Source organism: Nannobrachium achirus, assembly GCF_963921795.1.
Source record: "Nannobrachium achirus genome assembly, chromosome: 7".
Taxonomy (NCBI): domain Eukaryota; kingdom Metazoa; phylum Chordata; class Actinopteri; order Myctophiformes; family Myctophidae; genus Nannobrachium; species Nannobrachium achirus.
Window position 1 is genome coordinate 20,269,017 of NC_137816.1, and position 24,012 is coordinate 20,293,028.

At 40.5% G+C, this 24,012-nt stretch overlaps 3 protein-coding genes across 3 annotated transcripts in view; 1 reads left to right on the plus strand and 2 right to left on the minus strand.

The window, feature by feature from the left end:
- cep89 (centrosomal protein 89) overlaps positions 1-4,354 on the minus strand; it is a 92,201-nt gene extending 87,847 nt beyond the window's left edge. The window contains exons 1-4 of the mRNA XM_080730103.1: positions 4,270-4,354; positions 3,477-3,583; positions 2,874-3,020; positions 440-689 (exon numbers count right to left, since the gene is read on the minus strand). Of these exons, the coding sequence (XP_080586229.1) occupies positions 440-689; positions 2,874-3,020; positions 3,477-3,583; positions 4,270-4,311 (546 nt within the window). The 5' untranslated portion in view covers positions 4,312-4,354. The remainder of the gene's footprint in view (positions 1-439; positions 690-2,873; positions 3,021-3,476; positions 3,584-4,269) is intronic.
- A 2,074-nt stretch (positions 4,355-6,428) lies between these two features.
- LOC308288633 (protein BTG1-like) lies at positions 6,429-6,872 on the plus strand (the record flags this gene model as incomplete). Its single annotated transcript, XM_080730104.1, has 1 exon — positions 6,429-6,872. One exon carries the CDS (start codon positions 6,429-6,431, stop codon positions 6,870-6,872), a length of 444 nt encoding a protein of 147 aa, XP_080586230.1.
- A 4,613-nt stretch (positions 6,873-11,485) lies between these two features.
- Positions 11,486-19,201, minus strand: atp6v0d1 (ATPase H+ transporting V0 subunit d1). Its single transcript, XM_080730741.1, has 8 exons — positions 19,026-19,201; positions 18,389-18,560; positions 17,493-17,671; positions 16,436-16,515; positions 15,158-15,235; positions 14,487-14,663; positions 13,986-14,063; positions 11,486-13,572 (listed from the first exon to the last, which is right to left on the minus strand). Exons 1-8 carry the CDS (start codon positions 19,150-19,152, stop codon positions 13,411-13,413), a joined length of 1,053 nt encoding a protein of 350 aa, XP_080586867.1. The 5' UTR covers positions 19,153-19,201; the 3' UTR covers positions 11,486-13,410.
- Between the last annotated feature and the right edge of the window lie 4,811 nt (positions 19,202-24,012).

Consider the following 24,012-nt stretch of genomic DNA (forward strand, 5'->3'; position numbering starts at 1 on the left):
TTGGAGAGGCTGCGTTGCAATAAACAGGACAGTCTTGCAGCATTCGAATACATCTGGGGTCCTATTACTGGTCATATCGACTCTGTATGATAGTTCCACGTTCAATAGCTTTATAGAATGTGTCCAACTTTTGTGCTTTGGTACTTTTTATATGATGGGTTAATTACTCATGTTTTATGTGCTCTTCAGTCTGGTGTTTGTTGTTGTCTTGTTAATGTATAACATCCAATAAATATTGATATTATATATACCAAGCCAATGATCTTTTAGCAAGTGCCTTGCTAAAGGACACCTCAAGAGTAGCTATGGTTAACATGACTGTCGTCTGTCATGATAATCTGACTGTCACTAAATGTCTCAGACAGACAGACAGACAGACAGACAGACAGACAGACAGACAGACAGACAGTCAGTAAGACAGACAGACAGTCATAACTACCTGATGTTTTAGAGGCATTGAGTAGACGGGCTCTGTGATTGGACAGATCCCTCGTCTGTCAAGGCTCTGGTAGATATGTCCCTCCTCCTCCTCCTCGGACAGTGGCTCCCTCTCTATGTCCTCCTCCCACCTGCTCCTCCTCTCCTCCTCCTCCTCCTCTTCCTCCCGGTCCCTGTCATCTAGCTCTTCATCAGAATGTCCGGGAGATGGCAGGTGGGGTCGGCTGATAACATACTCTGGCCACGTGTCTCTGTACGAACAAAACATGTGCAGTGTGTGTGTATTATATTGTCTCTGTCGGGGTGGGAAAGTCCAAAATAGTTCCTTTTTTATATTATTTAAAAAAATGGTTTTGAGCTCGTTAAGATTATCTATTTTCTAATGACTAAAACCAACTAACCACAGCAGTATCATTGAATATCAATCTGGTCAGATATTTTATACCAAGTTCATAATAAAAACATAATATTATGGTGAGATGTACAAAAAGTAGTAGTAGTAGTAGGTAAAAGTAGATGAGCGCTTCTCAAAGGGTGAAGACTACGGAGTCCAAATGGTAAAAAGGCAAGGAAAAAACAACAACATAACCACACCTTGAGGAAGACACGTTTGTCGAAACCGGGCCGGCGTCTTTGGCTTTTTATGTTTTTTAAATATTATGTGTAGCTCTGTTAGTCTAATTAAAGGCTTTTTCAAATGAGTCCTGGGCTCCAGTGTGCTTGAAGTTTGCCCTTTGATGGGACCCTCAACTCTTATTGTTGCACTGATGGGACCATCATCCCCATAGCTGTACTGTGTGTGCCCTCTAGTGGCCATAATGAGTTTCATTATTGGCCTCAGGATCTGTTTTGCCTCTCTAATGAAGTGGTTCTCAACCTTTTCAGGCTGTGACCCCAGAAATAATGATATATATTTTTTAGTGGGGTCCCCACACCCTGCTTGTACTGTAGATCTGCTCATTTCACTAAATGATTGCCACACAATTTAAATGTGTGAAGGTTTCATGTGGTTAACCTCTCCTTCTTGTCTGTTTTCCAGTGGTGTAAAGTAACTAAATACATGTACTTAAGTAATGTACTTACAGTAAGTACAATTCTGAGGTATTTGTACTTCACTTGAGTAATTCCAATTTCCAATACTTTTACTTCTGCTACACTACATCTCAGATCCAAATGCTCTTTTACTCCACTACATATTTATTTCAAACTTTAGTTACTAGTTAATTTGCTGATATAAATTACAAAACACACATTAAGCTCATTAGCCCTATTTTATACCTGTGAGCGTTGTGGGCTTGTAGATCTGCTATTTTCAAACATTTTGTACTTTTACTTTTAGTACTTTAAGTACACATTGATACCAATACTTTCATACGTTTACTCAAGTACATATTGAATTCCAGTATTTTGCTTGTAACAGAGTATTTTTATATTGCAGTATACTTTTACTTAAGTAAAACATTTGAGTACCAGTACTTTTTCCACCACTGCTGTTTTTTTATTATATGAAAAATGTGATGTTTGAACTACTTCCTAAAGGTCAAGGATGTTCACGATCACAACACCAGAGGCAGCTCCACTAATCATCATCAACGTAGATTTAACACTAAACAAAGCTCTAAAGCGTTCTCCTGCTATACCACCAACATCTGGAACGCCCTACCGCAAGCCTCAAAGGAGAGCAAATCCCAAGCCTCCTTGGTATGAAAAGTCACCTTCAGGTGGCTGCTACCCGTGACTTGTAAATAGACTAAGCCCCCATGCTCCCACCCCCCCCCCCCCCCCCCCCACTCCCCTTTTTCTGTCTTTGTATTTGATGTTCTGCTTTTTCTGCTTTTGAAATTGATGTTATCCTAAAGTATGGTTCTTGTGGAAATAAGCCGTAGAACTTTCTAGGATCTCCTTTTAGTTGACCTTGTACCAGTGATTTGTACTGTCATGAAACTGCACTTTTTTGAAGCGGTGAAAACCGCTTCCAATGAGTGGCTTTGTGTGTCCCACGCCCAAAATGTATGTCACCTCATGTCCATATATGGTCACTCCAGTCTAGAATGAACAGGTTTTTTCTGTCCCGTACGTCCAGAATATCAGTCCAGAATGAATAGGCTTTTTCAAAAAGCAAAATGTGTGTCCCATGTCCATATATGGCCATTTCAGTTCAGAATGAATGGGTTTTATCTGTCCTGTACGTCCAGAATATGTGTGTAGTGTCCCTCCCGGTCTGATGAATGGATACTTTGAGGATTGGTCAAGCTTCACATGATAATTTGGCCTTCAGGTTTTATCTGTCCTGTACATGCAATAGTTCTCACCTACTGCATCCACAACTAATGCTTCACCGCTTCACTTCGAACCGAGGTTTGATTTTTCTATTGCAAACTTCTAATAAATCTCTTCAATCAATCAATCAATCAATCAATGAAAACACTATTTACTGTGTGTAGAGTGCTGTGCTGGTGTCGGGGTGGTAGGTGACAGACTGAGGGTGGCCGCTGTCAGACAGAGAGCGTGGTCTGGCTGGGGGAATAGCAAACGTCCTGCCGGTCAGAGATGAAGACCAGATGGCCGCTGCTAACGCTGATCTGCAAAAAAACAAGGATAAAGGGGAGGAGGGAGAGGGACAAAATGAAGAGAGATATGATTCTGGTGGAGGGGTGAGGGGAGAAAGGGAGAGGAAGGTGAAGTAGAGCAGTGGTTCTCAACCTATTCAGGCTGCGACCCCCAAAATAATCATATTTAAACTGGGGACCCCCTCACACTGACGAGCACTAAGAGTGGAGACATTACATTTTGTATAACACGGTTCTATTGTGAAAATAGCAGATCTACATGCTCACAATGCCTCGTGTTGCGAGGCGTTGTGAGCATGTAGATCGGCTATTTTCACAGTTGCACATTAAGTTAATCATCTGGGGACACCCCAAAATAATTTGGGGGGGTCCCGACCCACAGGTTGAGAACCACTGGAGTAGAGAGTAGGAGAGGAGAGGAGAGGAGAGGAGAGGAGAGGAGAGGGCATAAGGGTGGGGGTAAGGTACCTGGGCCTCTCAGGAGAGGGGTCGGGGCTGCGGGGTGGAGGGGTTCGGGGGACAGCGGGTTTTGGGGCGATGGAGGCAGCCGGGACCAAACCATGAGAGATGTACCTCTATGGCGACGCAGGTCAGGGATACAGTTAAAAGACTACACTGTATACACACACATTCAAAAGGTCTTGCAAATGCAGATACACGTAAGATAATTAACGCTTAATTAATAATTAACTAATGATGAACATCATACATGAATTCATCATGAATGTATCATTAATTCCTGGTCCTCACCATGCATGAACTAATGAAAGGTCTCTGATTCTCAATGACCACCAGAGACAGTTCATGGTTAGGACCAGGAATTAAAGGGTAATTGAAATAATTGTTGAATAGCCAAATATTCTGATAGTAATCATACTATAGAAATACAGTCTCTCCAGCTCTTTAGTATACAGTAGGCTACAAACTTTCAGGTCAGGATACACATTTTATGAGAGAGAACTCATACTGGATACACTTACAGGATAAACAAAACAACTGAAATGGGAGACATCATATTGAAACTGGCACACTATCAAAGTTGAAGCTGATAAAATAGTAGGCTACCCTCTCCTGATTGGCTGAAATTAGCAACACACTTGAATCATCATTAATAAAGCATTAACACACACGTGCACTGCCCACATATATGTTCACTCAAAGCAATTTGGTAGGCTACAGCTTTTTACATTTGGCTATCTTAGATCAAAAACGTTATAATATGGAAAGACTAGAGAAGAGAGGGGGAAAACGTTGAACTTACATATTGTTTGTCAGATTTCCTTCTGAAACTGAACTTTGACATACTGGTTAAAACTGAAGCTGGCAAAGTCAGCTTCAGCTTTCTGCCTTTTGGTGAAGCCAGCTTGAGAAGACAATGTTAGAGTTAGACTACTTATTATAAAATTACGACTTATTACCTGAACTACTTTGAAGTCTAGAGCAATGTCGTGCAGTGTTACATGTTATGTTCATGTATGTGTCTATTAGTATAGATAGAAGAGTGGCTCTCTGCTATGAAACCATCTCTATGTATCTGTATACGCGGTTGGTTAGGAACTATGGTTAGGAAGGACGCTTTTGTCTGAAAACCGACCTCGTTACAACAGCGGCGCTGATTGGCTGGAAGTGAAGCGAGGAGCCAGTCAGAGAGGAGTTTTAATCGCCTTAGCAACGCGTGTGTTTGAAATCTTTGGATGAGTTTTTGTAGGCACTTGCAGTGGTGGAAAAAGTACTCGTATAGATACCGCGGAGTAGAAATAATCTGTTCCAAGTAGACAAGTCCGGAATTCAAAATGACTACTTCAGACTTCAGTAAAAGTATGAAAGTGTTGGCAACTTGGCATCAAAATGTACTTAAAGTACCAAAAGTAAAAGTATGTTTTAATACATTTAATGTAACATACCTGCGAAGTAACTATAGTAACTTAAGTTTTCAAATACATGTTGTGGAGTAAAAGTGCAATATTTGAATACGAGATGTAGTGGAGTAAAGGAGTAAAGGAAATACTCAAGTAAAGTAGCCTACAAATTAAGTAAATGTACTTTACACCACTGCCAACTAGACTGTTGATTAACCAGTAGGAGGCACTGTTAGGCTATATTTTCTCTCTGCCTGTTTCCCACTTTCTTGTTGAGCCCTCAAGTTCCAATGTGTTTTGCCGTCACCGTGTAGTGCTTTTTAAGCAGCTGTTGTAACAAATTTGCATGCAGTGGCATTTTATACTGCAAGGCTGTGCGAACTATAGCCTACTGTTTGGAACTTTGGATAGATCCAAACAGTTGAGAGAGAGAGAGAGAGAGAGAGAGAGAGAGAGAGAGAGAGAGCTCAGAGAGAGGGAGGGAGGAAGGGAGATAGAGAGAGAGAGAGAGAGAGAGGGAGGGAGGGAGGGAGGGAGGATGGGGATGATAAAAAGTATTGAGATAGTTTGGGCTGTTAAGTCTGACATCATTTTGTAGGCAGAGGAGAAGTTTTGGGGCCAAAAGGCCCCAGCGCCCGTGAATCTTTTTACTATTTTTACTATTTACAATTTTTTCTTCTCTTTGTTGTTGAAAGGAAAGTGGTAGAATTATAATTTAGTCATAATTTTTGTCTCGGATCTGTTGAAATAGCGAGGGACAGATATTGACAATAAATCTGCTTGGAGGATGGAGGTCTTACTACAAAATGATGTCACGGCTTAAAAGCCCCTGGCTAAGGCTCCATCTCATCTCGAGATGTAGGTCTATAGAGGCCTATAGTCAGTTTAGGGTGGTGGAATCAGAGTATTATTATTTGTATTCTTCTGTATCCTGACACACTCAACCTGAATTGACATTTCGTTTCACTTAATCAGGAAACACATTTTTAAAGGGGTGTGGCTAGCGATTCAGGGTCTGGAACCAGGCTTCTCTGACCATGTGCTTGTAAATAGCAATCACCTTGTTTGGGTCATCTACCCAACCCAACCAAAGCCAGATGTAAGAGCAGTTAGCACCACTCAAAAATATATAAAGATGTTGAGATATCTGTCAGTCTGTCTGTGTCCATTTTGTGCCAGATCTCTGTATCTGTCTGTCCATGCCTATACTGTACAGATTCCTGATGTCGTCACATCAGGGATCTATCTGCCTTTTGGCCCGTCTGGGGGTTGTGCGGCACAAAAGTTACGCGAAGCTTGGCCAATCAGTCAAGCCGACGGGCCAGGTTAGCCAATCAGGGACTTCATATTTGGAAATATTATATATATAGGCCTATATATATTTATCTCGGGCCTCTCAGCCAAGGTAGGATCTAATAGTGTCGCAGCGGCAGCGACCATTAAAATGCTTCTGATGTAGCAGCTACTGTTCATTAAAAAATTACGAACGTTGTTGAATTTCATTGGGCTCACGCTGGCTTTGCACAATATGAACCAAGAAGGACACAGTTCCAGAACCGAGATGGTTGATGAAGTGATCGCCGCCGCGTCCTTCATAGTGACACTTTTGAAAATGAAAGGTGTTGATGAACATCAGCTCCAGGTGTTCCAGGAATGTCTCCAGGACTCAATGACTGCCCTCTACCAGCACCACTGGTACCCTGACAGCCCACTGACTGGCTCCGCCTACCGGTGCATACGTATCAACCAGAGAGGCACTTTGGAACCTCTCTTGACCCAGGCTGCCAATGGAAGTGGACTTACCATTAAACAGCTGTCCAGTCTCTTGCCTCTGGAGCTGACGCTGTGGGTTGACCCTAACAATGTTTGCTATCGCATTGGCGAGGACTACGGCTCCATCTGTGTCCTGTACGAGGCCAATGCCACGTCTAGCCCAGTAGTGTGGCCAGCCCCCCTGGCTGACCTGCCGTACGAGGCCACGTCTAGCCCGGTTTACCTGCCGTAAGACAATAATCACTTTAGGCCCAATGCATATGTGCAGGATTCGACAATCTCTGTGAAACCAGCTGGACATTGGGCAGATATTTAGCTCCTCCCTGTAAAGAATAAAAACGCCTCTCAAAATCAAAACCACATAGGTGGAAGAAGGTCCACCCATGAATGAATAACAGGGCTCTGGTAAAACTGTGTGGTGAAATATGAAACATTGAAAATTATTCCTATTTGGCTTCTTTGTGTCTGAAAGGCAGTGAGCAGCAGCAAGCAAGAGGAATCCTGGTTCTTTTTTCATGCTGCTGATGTGATTGCCTGTCTGGATTGCTATGGATTCTGATTGTAATTTTCATCCTATATTGAAATTGCCTAATGGGTAAAATGGACAGTTGGTCTGTCGGTTGGCCAGTCACGAGCCGTCAGCCAGTCGGAACCATCTCGGTTCCATCACTATGACTCAGAGTCAGACATAGGCTAACCATAATAGTTCATGACTCAAACATAGAATTCCCACTGCAGTTCCACGTCACCCATGACCATGAGTTACACATTGACCATTTTGAACGAAAATGGAGTGCTTACTCTAACCTCTTGAGTAACCATGGCGATCTAACGTGGTCAACCCTAGATGATGTAAAATCCCACTGTTAAATATCAAATGCTGTATGCTGTAACTGTATTCTAAAACGGCTAGTTCCATTCCTTGATTCTGATTGGCTGGTTTCCCTTTAATTGCTGTGGTATGTGAGACTATAACCCACACCTTTAATCAGTTTATATCAAACCCAGGTGCGTTATTTCTTTCCACAGTGTTGCAATAGTCAGGGAATTTGAATAAAACCCTGGGAATAAATTCCTTACCAAACAATTTCTTCTCCAATGTGTTCGTAAAGGTGTCTAGTAACATATCTAACAAAGATTGAAATTCAACATCCCTAGCAAAATGTTTGACAGCTAGGGTAATTCTGGGTCTCATTCACTTACTATAAGGGAAAGAATTACTCCCAAAAATCTGCTTTACGTGGGGTATGAGGGGTCTAACTAGGTGTTTTTAATTATTCTGAATCCATTGCAAGCATTTGTTTTGCACGAAAAACATTCTTTGGGACAAAAATGGACCCCATACACCTTGTGAAAAGTGATGACTCATCACTAAACCATAGTTCTTTTGCGTCTGTTTTTAGCCCAAAGAATGTTTTTCGTGCAAAACAAATGCTTGCAATGGATTCAGAATAATTAAACACACCTAGTTAGACCTCACACCCCACTTAAAGCATATTTTTGGGAGTGATTTTTTTCCCATATAGTACAGTGTATATTAAGTGAATGAGACCCAGAATTACCCTAGCTGTCAAACATTTTGCTAGGGATGTTTAATTTCAATCTTTGTTAGATATGTTACTAGACACCTTTACGAACACATTGGTGAAGAAATTGTTTGGTAAGGAATTTATTCCCAGATTTGACAGTTATTCCGCTAACTTTCCCTGACTACAAAGCTAGACTAGAGAACTTGATTGCAAGGTGTGTTGTTTCTGCAGCCTGACCGGGAACTACTTTCTTGTAGCTGAGGACTACTTTCTTGCAGAATTATTAGTGAAATAGAACAGTTTTAATTGATACATGTCTATGATTTTTCATGTTGCCATATTGTAACCGTTTTAGAAAAGCAATAAGGAATAAGCCACGCGAGGCTTGTGGTTACCTGTATTTTACACCGGCTGAGAGGGTTGGAGACACTCGGCTGCGCCTCGTATACGCCTCTCAGCCGATGTAAAATACCAGGTAACCACTCGCCTCGTGTGGCTTATTGCTTCAATAATAGAGACAAATGCACATAGTCCCGCTGCCCCATCAAATGCACATATAATGCACTGTCAGCATTATTGTATTAGTTGTGTCATTTTTGATTCATTAAAAAAGATCGCACCTGTGAGAAGTTGGTATCAAACACGACACGTGCATATCTCCCTGGATGGGCCATTCTGTCCATGACATCAGCTGTATAGTGATGTCGGTCTCTGCGAACGTTCTATGATGTTAGTCTTGTGTGATACGTACTCTTGTTGGTACTGCATACATAGGGACACAGACATATGGACATCTCCATACATGGAGTTCGGGGCATTGGTACTTACATACAAAGGGACACACATACACACTTAGTCAAACATAGGAGCGGTTAGCACCGCTCCAAAAAGAAATGAAGGATGATGTTGATGAACAACACCAATTTGTGCATGTGGGCGCCTCTGATACTTCCATATAATATATGGGCGTACTGGATGGATCAGCGGTGCGACATAGGTGTAAGGACCACATGAAAATTATGAAATTAATTTCCACCATGTTATATTACTATAATGGCCCTTTTCCCCATAAAGACTTTTGGAAGACTTAAAAATTCTGCAGCCAAAGTATACTATGAAAACAAGCTGCTGTGCTGAACATATTACTCTTAGCCTATACTTAGATCACTACTTCAATGGCTCCTATCCAATCCAATCCAACTTTATTTATATGAGCACGTTTGAAAACAACAGAGTTGACCAAAGTGCTTTACAGAAAGTGTCCTCGAGACAACAATAAGGTTCAAGAATCAGAAACAGACCAGAAATAAAAACAAAGATAAACATAAAAACACAAATAGGAACTCAAAAACTCAACACAAATAAGACCCACTCTGGATTAAAAGCTTGGGAATAAAAATGTGTTTTAAAAACAGAGAGTGAGGGTGCCAGTTTGATATTGAGGGGGAGTTCATTCCAGAGTTTAGGGGCAGCCACAGAGAAGGCTCAATCCCCCTATGTGCCAGAATGGATCCTGGGACCACCAGCAGCAGCTTGCTTGCTGATCTCAATGTGCTTTTAGGGACATAAAGATCGAGGAGATCAGAAATATAAGATGGCGCTAACCCATGAAAATATTTAAAAATCAAACCTCGGTTCGAATTGAAGCGGTGGACAGATAAAACTTCTATTCTGAATGTATTTGGAGAGCTGGTATGACAGTTGGTATAATAGGTTTAAAAAATAAAATAGATTAAAACACATACATTAAAATAAGAATTTGTAATTAAATAAATACATAAATAAATATAAAGTGTTTAAATAAGACAGATAAACCCTGAAGACCAAATTATCATGTGAAGCTTGACCAATCCTCAAAGTATCCATTCATCTGACCGGGAGGGACACCGCACACATATTCTAGATGTACAGGACATATAAAGCCTATTCATTCTGAACTGAAATGACCATATATGGACATGGGACACACATTTTGCTTTTTGAAAAAGCCTATTCATTCTGGACTGATATTTTACACGTACGGGACAGGAAAAACCTGTTCATTCTGGCCTGGAGTGACCATATATGGACATAAGGTAACGGACATTCTGTTTTTGAAAAACCCTGTTCATTCTGGACTGAGATCACCATATATGGTAATTAAACGGACATTCTGTTTTTGAAAAAGCCTGTTCATTCTGGACTGAAATGACCATATATGGGCATGATACACACAAAGCCATTCATTGGAAGCGGTTTCCACCGCTTCAAAAACTAACAATAAAATCGTAAACACAGGGAGCCTGTGGAGTGAAGCCAGCACAGGGGAAATGTGGTCACACATATGGTGCCTGTCAAAAGGCGAGCAGCAGCATTTTACACCAACTGTAACCTATGAAGGCCGCCATGGCTAACCCCCAAATAAAGTGTGTTGCAGTAATCAAGGCGAGTGGTGATGAAAGCATGAATCACTTTTTCAAAATCCACAAACGATAAAAAAAAAACTTAGCCTTTGATAAAATGGGGAGGTATATTTGGGGAGTCATCAGCATAAAAATGAAAGGACATGCCAATCTTAAAATCGACCCTAGGGGGAGTAAATAAAGTGCAAGGAGGATGGGCCCAAGGATCGACCCCTGGACTCCAGAGTGGAGGGGCACAGGGGATGACATGTTGACTGTGAAGCCTCTCACAGTGACATAAGACCTAAACCACTCCAGTGCTCCTTAATACCCATCTCCTATATAATTGATGTCAAACTACTATTACTATTTACAATACTATTTACAATAATATTAGAAACACCTAGAGTGCCATAACATGTTTATCTTAAATGAAGCTCAAGTGCATGTCTGTATATATGTGTGTGTGTGTGTGTGTGTGTGTGTGTGTGTGTGTGTGTGTGTGTGTGTGTGTGTGTGTGTGTGCGCGCGCGCGCTCTGTGTGTGTAATTATGGATGGGGTTTGTACTTTTGGTGTCACTGTGGATATACCTGTCCTTTGTATAAATGTATGATTGCATATATCTTTTTTTTAATGTGAAATGCATTAACCTTTGTACAACCACGTGATCTTTTCTCTAGCACCACAAATCAACCTTTCGAATGAGCAGCTCATGGTTGATGCACTTTGGTAGAGGTAAGTTTCAGGGTGATACTGTAACTTGTACATAGGCTATTTATGAAATACATTTAAATTTATGTTTTGTGGTTCAGTAGCAACTTCCGTTAGTGTAGTGTACTTTGTTATTATAGTAGTTCTAAAATGTAACTAAAGAAACAAAGCAACAATGGTAGATAGAGGTTTCATGTTTATTCATGACATTTATATTACACTTCACAAGGACAACTCATAACAAGACAAATGATAAATGATTTTTACAGCACAACCAAAAAATTATAATCATCTTTAAATATATCACTTTATAGTTATAACATATATATTCTTTCCATATACAACTGTTCCTTCCCTGGACGTATATCCTGCTAAGACAAGTCCAGTCATTTATAGACTTGTAATTCACACACAATGTCAAAGAACACAGACTATGGGGATTATTTGGAGCTCCATTTAAGATTTGTAAACTACATTTTATGCACAGTATTCGTATTCCACAAACAGAAAATGAGAACAAATTCTGATTCAATGCACACATTTTCACGTCTTGAATTTTGGGAAAAATACATGAAATGACATATCCAACACTCATTCCAATCAACTACTCAAAACATGTAATCAGTGTGGTGCTGAAAACATGTCTGCATTTTCAGCGTTTCTTTTTTTTTTCTTTTTTTCATAAATTAATGCTAATGGTAATTTTACATTTTGTCATACAACAGTGTTGCACAAAGTATCTGATCAAGAAACTCAAATCCCCAAACCAGGAATGCCAGGATGAGCATAGTTTAGTTTTGTGGGGTTTATAAATATTGAACCAATGAAAAATATTAATAAGCGCTTGTGACTAAATAACTACACTAGATTCATTGGAACCCGTGTTCTTTTTGCCATTTCCTGAAAAGTAAGTTGTGGACAAATACAAGGTTTCTGACCGACAGCGATAATGTCCCATATACTGCCAGAACCAACTAACAGAATAAAAAAAATAAAAATTAAAAAACTTGCAGACAAATCAAAACAGAGGATTACATTTATGATATGGACTCTTTACAACTCCAATGAGTCTAAAGATCAACAAAGGAATGTTTTAACCTTAACAGCAATACAGTTTCTCTTAAGTTCTCCAACATCTTGTCAATCCTTTCACAAAGAATTTGGACAGGTAGCAATGAGTGAAATTAACATTTGTTTTGTCTATAGACCCTGGTAGTTAGGAAATCACAATAAGACCTCCAAAACGTGTGGCTACCTGTAGTAGCTGGTAGACCTATCACCTAACAGGTGTATAAAAGAATAGGACCTAAGCACTTGGCAGGTGCCTGTTGTACTATCAGTAACAACACTCAATATTCTTTCTGGTAGTTTCATTATCCTATTAACTTTACATTAATTTTTGCTATCACTTAGACTCTGTGCAGCACTTTTAACTGTTTTGATAATTGCTGTACAAATACAGCGGATTATTTATTATGAACAGAACACTTTAAACACTGTTTATACTGTAGGATTTAAGATTAAGAGCCAATCTCCAAAATGTCATGGATCAACGTATTATGTACTGTATTAAGTGACTGCCCTACCACAAACCAACAGCATTACTGAACGTGATATTAGATTACTAATTCACATCCAAGAGTGAAGAAGAGAAGGCATTTACCAACGACCTTTGGATACAATTCACACCAGTGTTCCAAGCCGCCTGGTGTGAACTGAGGGTCGAGATGAGGGCCTAGCATTTGGGGGTTAAGAGAAGTTGAGCAGAACTGAATAGTGTACAGAAAATGTGCGTATGTGTGAGAGAATTAGAGATCAGAATGCAAAATTACCGTAAATCTGTATGGTCTATGGGTGTACAGTAAAATCCCCATTGTTAATTTATCTATTTGTACACTCTAAGATAACCACTTAAACCCAAATACTTCGTTGACTGGGGTCCCACAGGGGTGTGCACTAGGCCTCCTCCTTGTTCCATCTACACCAAAAGTAGCCCATCTACCAACTGACAACGCAGCACGTTGTGAGCTTGTGAGCTATCTTCGCAGAAAGGTCACCTATCACGACATGCCCAGAATAGGGACGCTAGGGTTCATGTGGTCAAATTAACATGGAGGATTTTACTGTTGAGTGATGGGAGAAGGCAGATTAGAAGATGGGTATGTAATTGTCAATCTTGGCACGGTGCCTCTGAGCGATGCACTCAGCGATCCAGACAATATTGCGACACTCCTGTTCCTTTAGCTTGACGTAGGCATAGAACACGCTGAAGTGGAACTGGTTCAAGAACGCCAACTTGTTCAGCTTCACCTGCCATGACACATAGTATCAGATTAACAAATTAGAAAGTAAATAATATAAATAATAGTCATATACGGTAGTGCTTTCTTTAACAGTTTGACAGTAACACACAAAATTACAGTAACCTCTTGTAGGTCATACATTTATCTCTTTCCTTAGCTTGTGCCTTTGAAAGTCAGGCTCTATTCCTTAATCCTGAGATTTATGGTAAACAAACAGCTGGATAAATGAAGGAATTGTTCTGCCGGATTCAATAATTTGCACAGCTTGTTATGGATGACTCCTGAAAATATGATGTCCATCCCCCAAACCCACAAAGAGAGACCCAAACAGGATGACAAACTATAACAAACAATATTCCCTCAAAAGGAGTGTCTTGACCTTTACACTACAGTATTTGTATTTCTGTGTGTGTTGCTTACTTCATGTTCAAAGAATCGGTCTTCCAGTGTTTTGTCTCCTGGGTTGCTGCCAGCACCTTCAAACAGCAGCTTGTATTCCTGAAAAAAAAAAAAAAAAAGACTCAGAAGGTCCCCCATGGTAGTTCAACATTGGTAAAGTTTCTAGACTGGAAAGACCATATACTATGAGCCATGATCTATATTTCTCACACTCAACAATGTTTGGGCAAAAGCAATAGTTATTTGTTCAAATAAAAACTATAATATTACATAAATAATAATTAATCCTAGCTTATTGTCTTAAAAGCACATTGCAATTACTTTAAACAGCAACACAAATCAGAGCATGACATTTACATTTTGTGGTTCTAAAACTAAAAGATGATTAGGTTTTAAATTGATAAATTATTCAAACATGCAGTATTTGAATGTATACTGAAAAGAAGAGAACCAACATTACAACAACAAATAAACAACAACATACATTTTAGTCTTGTATAGTCTTTACTGGTTCTGACTTACAGGGTAGAAATCTGCCACAGCTTTGACTTGCTCATAGTCGTCAGCACGGGCTAGCTGTGCCAGACCCTCTGGGTACAGCTTGCCACAGTGGGGGAACAGCTTGGCCCGGTCCTCCTTGGAAAGCTCCGTACCAAATGAGTTGATGGTGATGATGAAGGCCCTTCTGTCTGCCTCAAACTGCAGCAAAGGGAAAAGAAAGGGGGACAAACACGACTCACTTGTGACTTACACTGAAAGCAATAGAACGTTAAATGCCAAGATCACGTACAAGCCTGAAACATACTCTCTACGCAAGCACGCAAACACTTCAAGCTATGCAAGATTGATTTCACGCCTGGTTGCACTAAGGAATGTCACTAAACTAATAAACTAAAAACTAAGCATTTCCACACACACACACACACACACACACACACACACACACACACACACACACACACACACACACACACACACACACACACACACACACACACACACACACACACACACACACACACACACACACACACACACACACACACACACACACACAAAATCTAAATAAACGAACCCACTTTGAAAACAAATCAAAACTGAAATGGGAAACCAAGTAAAAAAAAGAATATTGAGAAATGCAAAACTATAATAAGGTTGTCAACAGCATCATCTGTGTGAAACATCCAACGCACCTCGAGAATAGGGCACATCGTATCAGCTGTTGTTCCTCCCAGGTTGGAGCAGAATTTGTAAAATGCCTCCAGATAGGCCTGACAATCACAAGAGCATAATAACAACATTTCAGTTTACAGCTATTTGCTTCCAACGTCACCAATGGTAAATGGTAAATGGTAAATGGTGCATTTATATAGCGCTTTTAATCCAAAGCGCTGTACATAGATTGTGCATTACATTCACCCATTCACACACACATTCATACACCGGTGGCGGAGGAAGCCATGCAAGGCACCAACCTACTCACCGGAGGCAATTAGGGGTTCAGAGTCTTGCCCAAGGACCCTTCGACATTAACTCAGGGGGAGCCCGGATTCGAACTGGGAACCCTTCGGGATTTATACCCTTCGTGCTCTAATACCAGTTTCTCTACCCCTGAGCTATGCCGCCCTTATTAATCATACATTATAAATCAGGGTTCTTCAATGTTTTCAGGCCAAGGACCCCTTAGTTGAGAGAGAGATGAAGCATATGGACGCTAGGATTCAAGTATAAAAAAGGAGAAAAGGTTTCTATCACACAAAGATTTGGAGGGCCCCCTGTAGTAACTCTGAAGACCCCCTAGGGCTCCCGGACCCCTGTTATAAATCATACATTGTATAAATGATAACATTATTGTCATGAACTCTACAGTATATGTTAGGATGCTGTTGTTGCCAACATGACTCTGGCAGGGTTATTTATGACTCTAGTCTAGATTGTTTAATTCCAAAAACATATTTTTTTCTTTTGTAATATGTGTGACACAATGTCAAGAGACTCCTTTCTGGTTTGACATATCAAACTATCAAATTTTGAGTGCAGCAGTCTTTTCCAAATACAGAATCTACCATATAACAAAAAGCTTTTATGCTGCTGGTAAACAAAGCTCCATCAACATCCACACTTCCTTTGTGTCATTCTTGTGGTTTTGACCAAAATAACATGAGGATACACAATATTTATTCCGGGGTGAGGGTGCCGGGTGATTTGATGACTTAAGAGATTGCATTAAAGACTGTCATATTGGCTCCTTGATCCGCTCACACTACCAGAGCCACAGAGCTGATCAATCGGCAAGATAGCTCAAGATTAGCTCAAATATGCTGTATGTCAAATATCTTACCATATAAATTAAGTATTTAGTGAATTGTGTACTCCTTTTGAACAATTGTGCCGAATACTTTCACTTTTGCCCCAGTTGTTCAGGTAATTAACTTTAGATTGATGTTCTGTTCACCCATCAAAATAATTACCTTGTAAAGTGTGTTACGGATAATTTCAATGTTCATCTCATCCAAGTCCTGTTCAGATATACAGTCCTGGAAGAAGGCAGCTGAAAGAAAGGGAAAGAATCACTAGAACAAATCAACAAAAACAGAAATACAGCAAACAGAGTGCTCCATTAGGTACTCTCAATACAGACTGTTGGCTCATGACAACTTCCAAATGTTTCCACCTAACAGCCACTGTACATCAGAAGCTCTGAAAATGCATAGCAAAATAAAGCAGCTGTTCTGCCACCCCCCAATTCCGTGTCACATTTGCAATCACGTAAATAACACCTACTGGAATTCTGGAAACCAAATCAGTTGAAGCCTATCTAGCTAAATGCTTAGCAGAAATGGAAATTCAAAAAACAGATTTTGATCACATGAAAGTTGTGAGACAGTTATAGGTACTGACTTAATTGTGGTCATTGCAACATAAACAGTATATAATGATAATTGATCATTTCAAAAACCTTTGAAAAAAGCCACACAAACATTTAATTTAACAGGAGTTAAGCTCCTCTGTTTATTACCCAACACAAGCGGAAATGGCGCTTTGCAGACACTCGTCTCCATGGCTTAATTATCGTCCCTTGTGACGTTTTTGCTACAAGAATGAATTGTTTAGTCATGGGACTGTAGAGCACTGCAGCATATGATCACTTGGATGCATCGATATGGAGCGAAGCCCACATGATTAGAAAATACAAATACAGTAAAATCCATAAAATCCAATCAGAGGAACAAGCCAATGCTTCACAGATGTAGGACAATCCAATACAAAAATACAAACTGAAATGTTGGAGCACACACATGCAATCAGGTATTTTATAGGAGCAAAAAATAATATGCAATATTGACGCTTGTGAAGGTGCAAGTAAGCCGATTATGTATAAACTCTGCCTTCACGTAATGAAGAGTTCCCGAGCAGGTTTATGGTATAATAACCAGGAGCATTACAGAGGAGGAATATTTTAGCCAAGAACATCGGTGTGTGTGTGTGTGTGTGTGTGTGTGTGTGTGTGTGTGTGTGTGTCTTTACCCAGAGGAGTGTCTACCAGGATGGCGTTGTACAGCTCAGCTGGCGTCTGAGCGATGTTGACAGCCTCCATCTGTTCAAAGCTGCCCAGTGGATGGCACTTGGGCACCAGCTCAGAGATGGCCCGTTGGTGCAGCGTGCCCGTGATCAGCAGTATGACGTTATCAATCATGTAGCTGTATCTGTGGTCAGGAAGGAGAGACAGAGAAGAGACATAAGGCACCGTTTCCCAAACGCAACCCATTTGTGGGTCACAGACACATTTGTATGGGTCCCTTCATGTTGTTTTACTACTGTTTACTACTACTTATTTACTTAATACTATTACAAAATATATTCAAAGATTTTCACGAATAAAATTTAAATGCAATTGATTTTTCTCAGTAATTTCAATAATAAATCAAAGAGAAAATCTATGACATTCCAAAGATTATAAAACAAACGTTTAAGAAGTAGTGAAAATAGCCCAGGCAAATGTCTAATTTTTCTTTTGGGTCACAGGTTTGGCAACCACTGACGGGAAGCACAACAAATTGGGGAAGAAAGATAGGGACGAGTTCAGATGAGAAAATACTGTTACTAAGCCACAATACTCTGGTTCATTCTTCTGATGATTTTTTATGTTAGACCAAAGCATGCATCAGCTATCGTTATGGTTTTGGAATGCGTGAAGCCCAAGAGAAAGTGGATTTGCTTTCCCATCATTCATGCAATGTTGGTGAGTTTAGCATCTAATAATAGAATCAGATCTGACTTTTCTATTTGGATGTATGGGCTGTCAAGGTTTGGTATTGCAACTCTAGATTCCAAAAAAATAGGATCTAAGAGGTGCTTGCGGCTAGTAGGACGGTATGTTGCATCTGAATATGAAGAATGTCTCGTGATTATTGAGAGCTTACGTGATGAAGTCCATGAAGCTAGCCAGTGGCTCATATGACTGGTTCCTCATATGGCGAAACTCCACCACCATCTTCTCTTTCAGTTTGTCATCAATAACAGACACTGTTAGAGGAGAGGCTTCATTGGCCAGGAAGCTGCCATAGTCAGTGCTCTGCAAGTGGAGCTTTAGGTCTGTGGGGGGGTCAGAAACAGAGGGTACATAAGATGAATGGAAGAAAAACAGGTATATAGAGGTTTTACGTTGAGAAGCATCAAACATTCAACTCCAGTCCATGAACACACATTTAGGTCATCGTTGTATTTTTCAATAAATCAAGAGTCAGAATGGTTTGCGCTTACACATGATAGGCTAGGATGTTAATGCCAACATCCTGGTTGCAGAGGCTAGCTCGTTAGTGGTCAATATGTAAATGATCGATCGAGGTGATACATCCTCTTATTATAACGTAAACGACACACGTACCCGTCAAAAATAATTATAACATAATCAAAAACACATAAAATGTCATTAACGGAGGACAGCATAGGGTGCATAAGGTTAGCTAACAATGACCAAATTGCTTTAGCTTGACAGCCTACGTTAGCTTGTATGGACCAGAGCTAGCCGTTAGCACCCCACCATCTGCTAACACTCACCTTCCAGCGTTTCGCATTGGACCAGATTTAAATAGTCTCCCTGAGAAAGGATTCCGGCTTTAAAACCCCTGACCAGCCCCTCCAAATAGCCGTTATCCACGTTAAAATACAGCTCCGAAAAAGGCATTTTGAGTGGGGTTGTGGATAATACAACACACACTGATGTTGTTCGTGACAGGAAGAGCCGCTAGTAACCGCTGATACAGGAAAAGGGGTGACCTGTCGAATTCAGTGACTCAACATGTCACTCACTGTGGCTCGTTTGTCAACGTTTTCTTGGGTTGTTCTTGGAAACAAATTCAAACAATGAATGTCGGTTTGAGATTTATTTATTGAGCATCACAATCTAATCATGTACAGAGAGCCCCCACTCTATTGAAAAAGGGCGACCTTTTCCATACGTCAAAATATTTGCATAGCGGCCTCTGGATAGACGTTTTTCTTTATGTCATCAACGTCGGCGTAACACCGGCTGTGAACGCATTCAGCATCAGCTGGCTAAATCATGTGACCCATCATGTGATGGATATTTATAGTTGGATTTCATTTGCTTTGGTAAATATAAATTTGCTACTTTTATTAAAACAAGGCTGCGAGATTAATGGATTATGAAGAAGAATGAACAGACTGAACGAATGTCATTTTAATAAGAGAATGAGAATATAAAAGTGTGTGTGTGTGTGTGTGTGTGTGTGTGTGTGTGTGTGTGTGTGTGTGTGTGTGTGTCTCTGTCTCTGTGTGTGTGTGTGTGTGTGTGTGTGTGTGTGTGTGTGTGTGTGTGTGTGTGTGTGTGTGTGTTTGTGTTTGTGTTTGTGTGCGCGCGTGTGAGCGCGTGCGTGTGTTGGCGTGAGGTGCTGCAGGTCATGAAAAAAGGACACTTTTAAAGGGATATTCCACTTTCAAAAAAGCTTTTCATCATTTTATCATCTTAGGCTTTTGTGAACACCTTGGACAGTTTTTAATTTGCTTGATTCAATTTTTACTAGACATTTGTGTCCTAATGTGTGAGTGATGGACCCTGTTTGGTTAATATTATTAATATAACATCAATATAGTAGTGTGTACCAATTTGTGTCTAATGTTGATGTTGTCATCTGCCTATTTGTCAATTTGGTCAAAAGAAATTGGTTGAATGTAACTCATATTTTGGGACCATCGCTCCATTGTTCACAATGGTTTGTAATGCAGGCTGCTATCGCGTAGTGCTATCCCAGGAAGTCATGTGATCCAAGATGGCCACGGTGTGAATCGCTTCATCACAACCACAGATATAAAGAGCTAGATGCCTCGTTCGCCTCTGCAGTTAATTGGAGCGATGTGCAAAAGTTCTAGTCCGGACTTCCTGGAAAAACTAAGGGAACGCTGTCAGTCAAAGTGACTACTGGCGAATCACAGCGTGTCTTTTCCGGGACTTATCCAAGGACCACAATTCAATTCAACAGAGCCAGTTCCGATGTTGCGCTGCTCAGCTGTTCTTATAGGCTGCATACGTATAGACCCGACCCCACCTGCCTCTGATTGGCTTACCGACTTCTGTATGTGTGACGCACGCGGAAGCAATGAACACGGAAGCGATGAAGATTCCCTTAACCTCGCCTACCAGGCTTTCTGAGAAAAAGCCTGGTGTTCGTTCACAACAGGCCGTTTGGTTTCCGCCTAGAGCGCGGAAACCACTAGAAGAAGCGGCGTTGCTTTGATTTGGTTCCCTCCGTTTGTTTCCCCAATACCTATTAAAATGCTCGAGTGGCCTAGTGTAGTCTTGCCAGTCGCTAAAAGTTGGCCTAAAAGATGCATATACCAAACGAATTTTTCAAAAGCAAAACTACTCCGCATCAAGGAGTTTATTAGGTAGGCCCTAAAAGTATGTCCTTGAGCGCAGGGGAATATTTTGGGTTAAAACTGAATCCGGTTTGATCTTTCCGGCAAATTGTAGTCCTTTGAGTACTACAACGTGACGTTTTGTGGTTTCCGCTCCAGACCGGTTACAAACCCGAAAAGTGAAGTGATCCCAGACTAAGATTCCCTTAGTTGCTCAATGCATACGCCCCCTAGCCGAAGGAGGCGTCTACCTTTCTATGTCTATGATCACAACCACATCACGAGTCGTGATCAAATGACTAATGTTCTTGTGACTTGCTGTGTCCATCTCTCTCAATCCAATTAATCCATCTTTTTAAGATTTATTTAAGGACTTATTTTTTATTATGTCTTGACTGTGTCTTCTACCTCTTAATTGAGTTTGTATTATTTCTACTTTGTTTCCATTTCTACCACAATGGAGCTAAAATAGATTTTTATTTGGATAGTACATTGTAATAGTGTAATGTGATAGTACAAGTAAATGTGCAATAACTCTTTGTACACTGCACTATTCATTGTCATTGATTGACTGATATCCTTGCCCTGTGTTTGTTTATTATGTTTTTATTGTTTTGGAGCTTTCGAGCGTACTTTTTTCACGTGTATGTACCTAAACAGTGCATCTAAGCAGGGGTGTCGCACCAAATTCTGGGCCCTGGGTACAAGGATTCACTGTGGGCCCCCTATGAATGTTCTTCATGGGGGGAGGGGGTTTCAAGGCCCCTCTACCTTGGGCACTAGTAACTCAGTCCCTCTTTCCTAGCCTAGCACAGCTAAACAATCCACCCATGTTAAAACAAGACTATACTGCAGTTAGTTAGCTGCATATAGTCTGGACAAGCCAGGCTACCACTTTCCCCCCATCAAAGTGAAGGGCAGGTAAACAGTTTATTAGCAATAGCAATAAACAAACAAAAAACATGTTAATTTCGTAATGGAACTGTAGGGAAACCACTTCAACCACTTCAGATATGAAAGTGCTCTAACGTACTTTTCCCTGAGAGGGTTGCTGTGGCGTCTTGCTGTGGCTCCCATTATTGCTTTAAAAGGAAAAAATATATATATTCTTGACTTATTTGCACTGACTTTGGTCACTTTTTTTCAGGCCCTGCACTATTGGGTTGTGTTGGTTGTACTGTGTATTATTGCGGTGTTGATATGGCGGTGCGATACTTGTGTTGCATGACTGCATTGACTAGCAGTGACTGTTATGTGCACTCTTTTGTTTGGCACTGTTTGCTAAGTTATGCTTGAGTATAGCTTTTTTGTGTGTGTGACGTGTCACTTATGAGCGTTGAATGTTTCGTGGTCACTTCATGTATATATTCTTCTTCTCTTTTTGCAATAGCTATCGACACTTTATGTTTTATTTATCTTTTTTTGTGCTTGCTCTTTGGACTGTATACAGTACTCTTTTTATTTTTCTTACTTCTCTGTAACTTGTAACCTTAACTGCTGTGCTGCCTCTGGGCAACTGAATTTCCCCTGTGGGATAATAAAGGTATCTATCTATCTATCTATCTAAGTTGTATTAACATACTCTTTCATAAAGATTGGTTAAATTAATGTTTTATTAATTAAAATAAGTTCCTGATGTTTTGATGATAACAGGATGAAGTAATTAATTTATTTGAATTATACTGCTCAAAGGGAAAATCCCAGTTGGGCGGTGTCCCAGTTGGGCGAACAGACTGTAATTATTGTCCACGACATTGCAAGCGGCGCGAAGGCCAGCGGCCCGCAAAGGCCAGCGGCCCGCGAAGGCCAACGCTCTTCGCGCTCGGCGCGAAGAGCAGGCCAGGGCCAGTTACGAAGCCGTGGTGAATGCAATCGTTATATTTAAGCGCACGATAAACGCATGAATGGGATGAAGATCGCTTGCTTTACAGTCTGTTCGCCCAACTGGGACACCGCCCAACTGGGACTAGCCCCTGCGCAAAGAAGTAAGGGAACATTTTGTTCTCTTAAATTCTTTGAGCAGTGGTAGTTCCAAAAAATAGTAGGCCGAATACAAACTTTTTAAAAAATATATTCTTTACCAAAAATAAATGTAGAACCACATCAATTATAGATAAATGTGTACATCTGATTTCTTTTAAAGATTTTGTTGAGCTTTTTTGTCTTTATTGATAGTTTATTGTGGAGACAGACGGGAGAAAGGGAGAGAGAGACAGGGAGTGACACAGCAAAGATCATCGGGATCGGGATTTGAATTAGTGCCTATGTGATTGGAGCGCTAGGCCAGTGGGCACCCCACATTTGAGATTTATAAGGCATTAGCCTATTTATTCATCAAGAATAAACTATATATATTTATATATATACATTTTAGACATTTTATACATATAATATATCTGTATCATAGGGTGTGTGTATATACTGTATATTATCTTTGCGAAAAGGGGGAGGGGTCGAGGGGATATCCCCATCCCCTTCCTCTCTCTTCAACTCCTCTCTTTGGTTGTGTGGGTTCATGCCGTCCCGTCAGTGCATTGTAGTCTCTCAAGAACAGCCTAACTGAGCTCGAGTTACAACTGAGCTCAAAGGATCGACCTTTTCTTTGACGATGGCTAGCCAGATAGGTGCGATTGTAATTAACACTTTACGGACTCACACTTCAGTAAGGCCTGGCACTAACTCTGAGGACATATGGGGACCTGCTCTCTTGAGTTCTTTGTGTCTACCATTTCACAGGTCCATGGACTGTTATTACGGACCCCCAGCTGCAGATCAAGAGTGTGATTGCGGACCGGGCCTCCATGGAGCACGACTGTGGTTTCCTATACTATAATATACTACCACTATACATACTGGATATTATTTTAAGATTATTTTACTATACCAATATACTATTTAACTTTATTGTTATATTATTATTATATACTATCTTACACTATTATACTTATTATTGTTGTTAATGCTACAACTTGTATTTGCTTGTATGCCCCCCCCCCCCCCCCCTCTCTCTCTCTCTCCCCCCTGACACGGTTGAGGCAGATGGCCACCCACTCAAGAGCCTGCTCAGTCTCTGCTCTACATCTAGTGTCTTGAGACAACTTGTTTTGATTTGACTCTTTAATAAAATTGAATTCAATTGAGATGAACATATTGTGATAATATTCTGTGG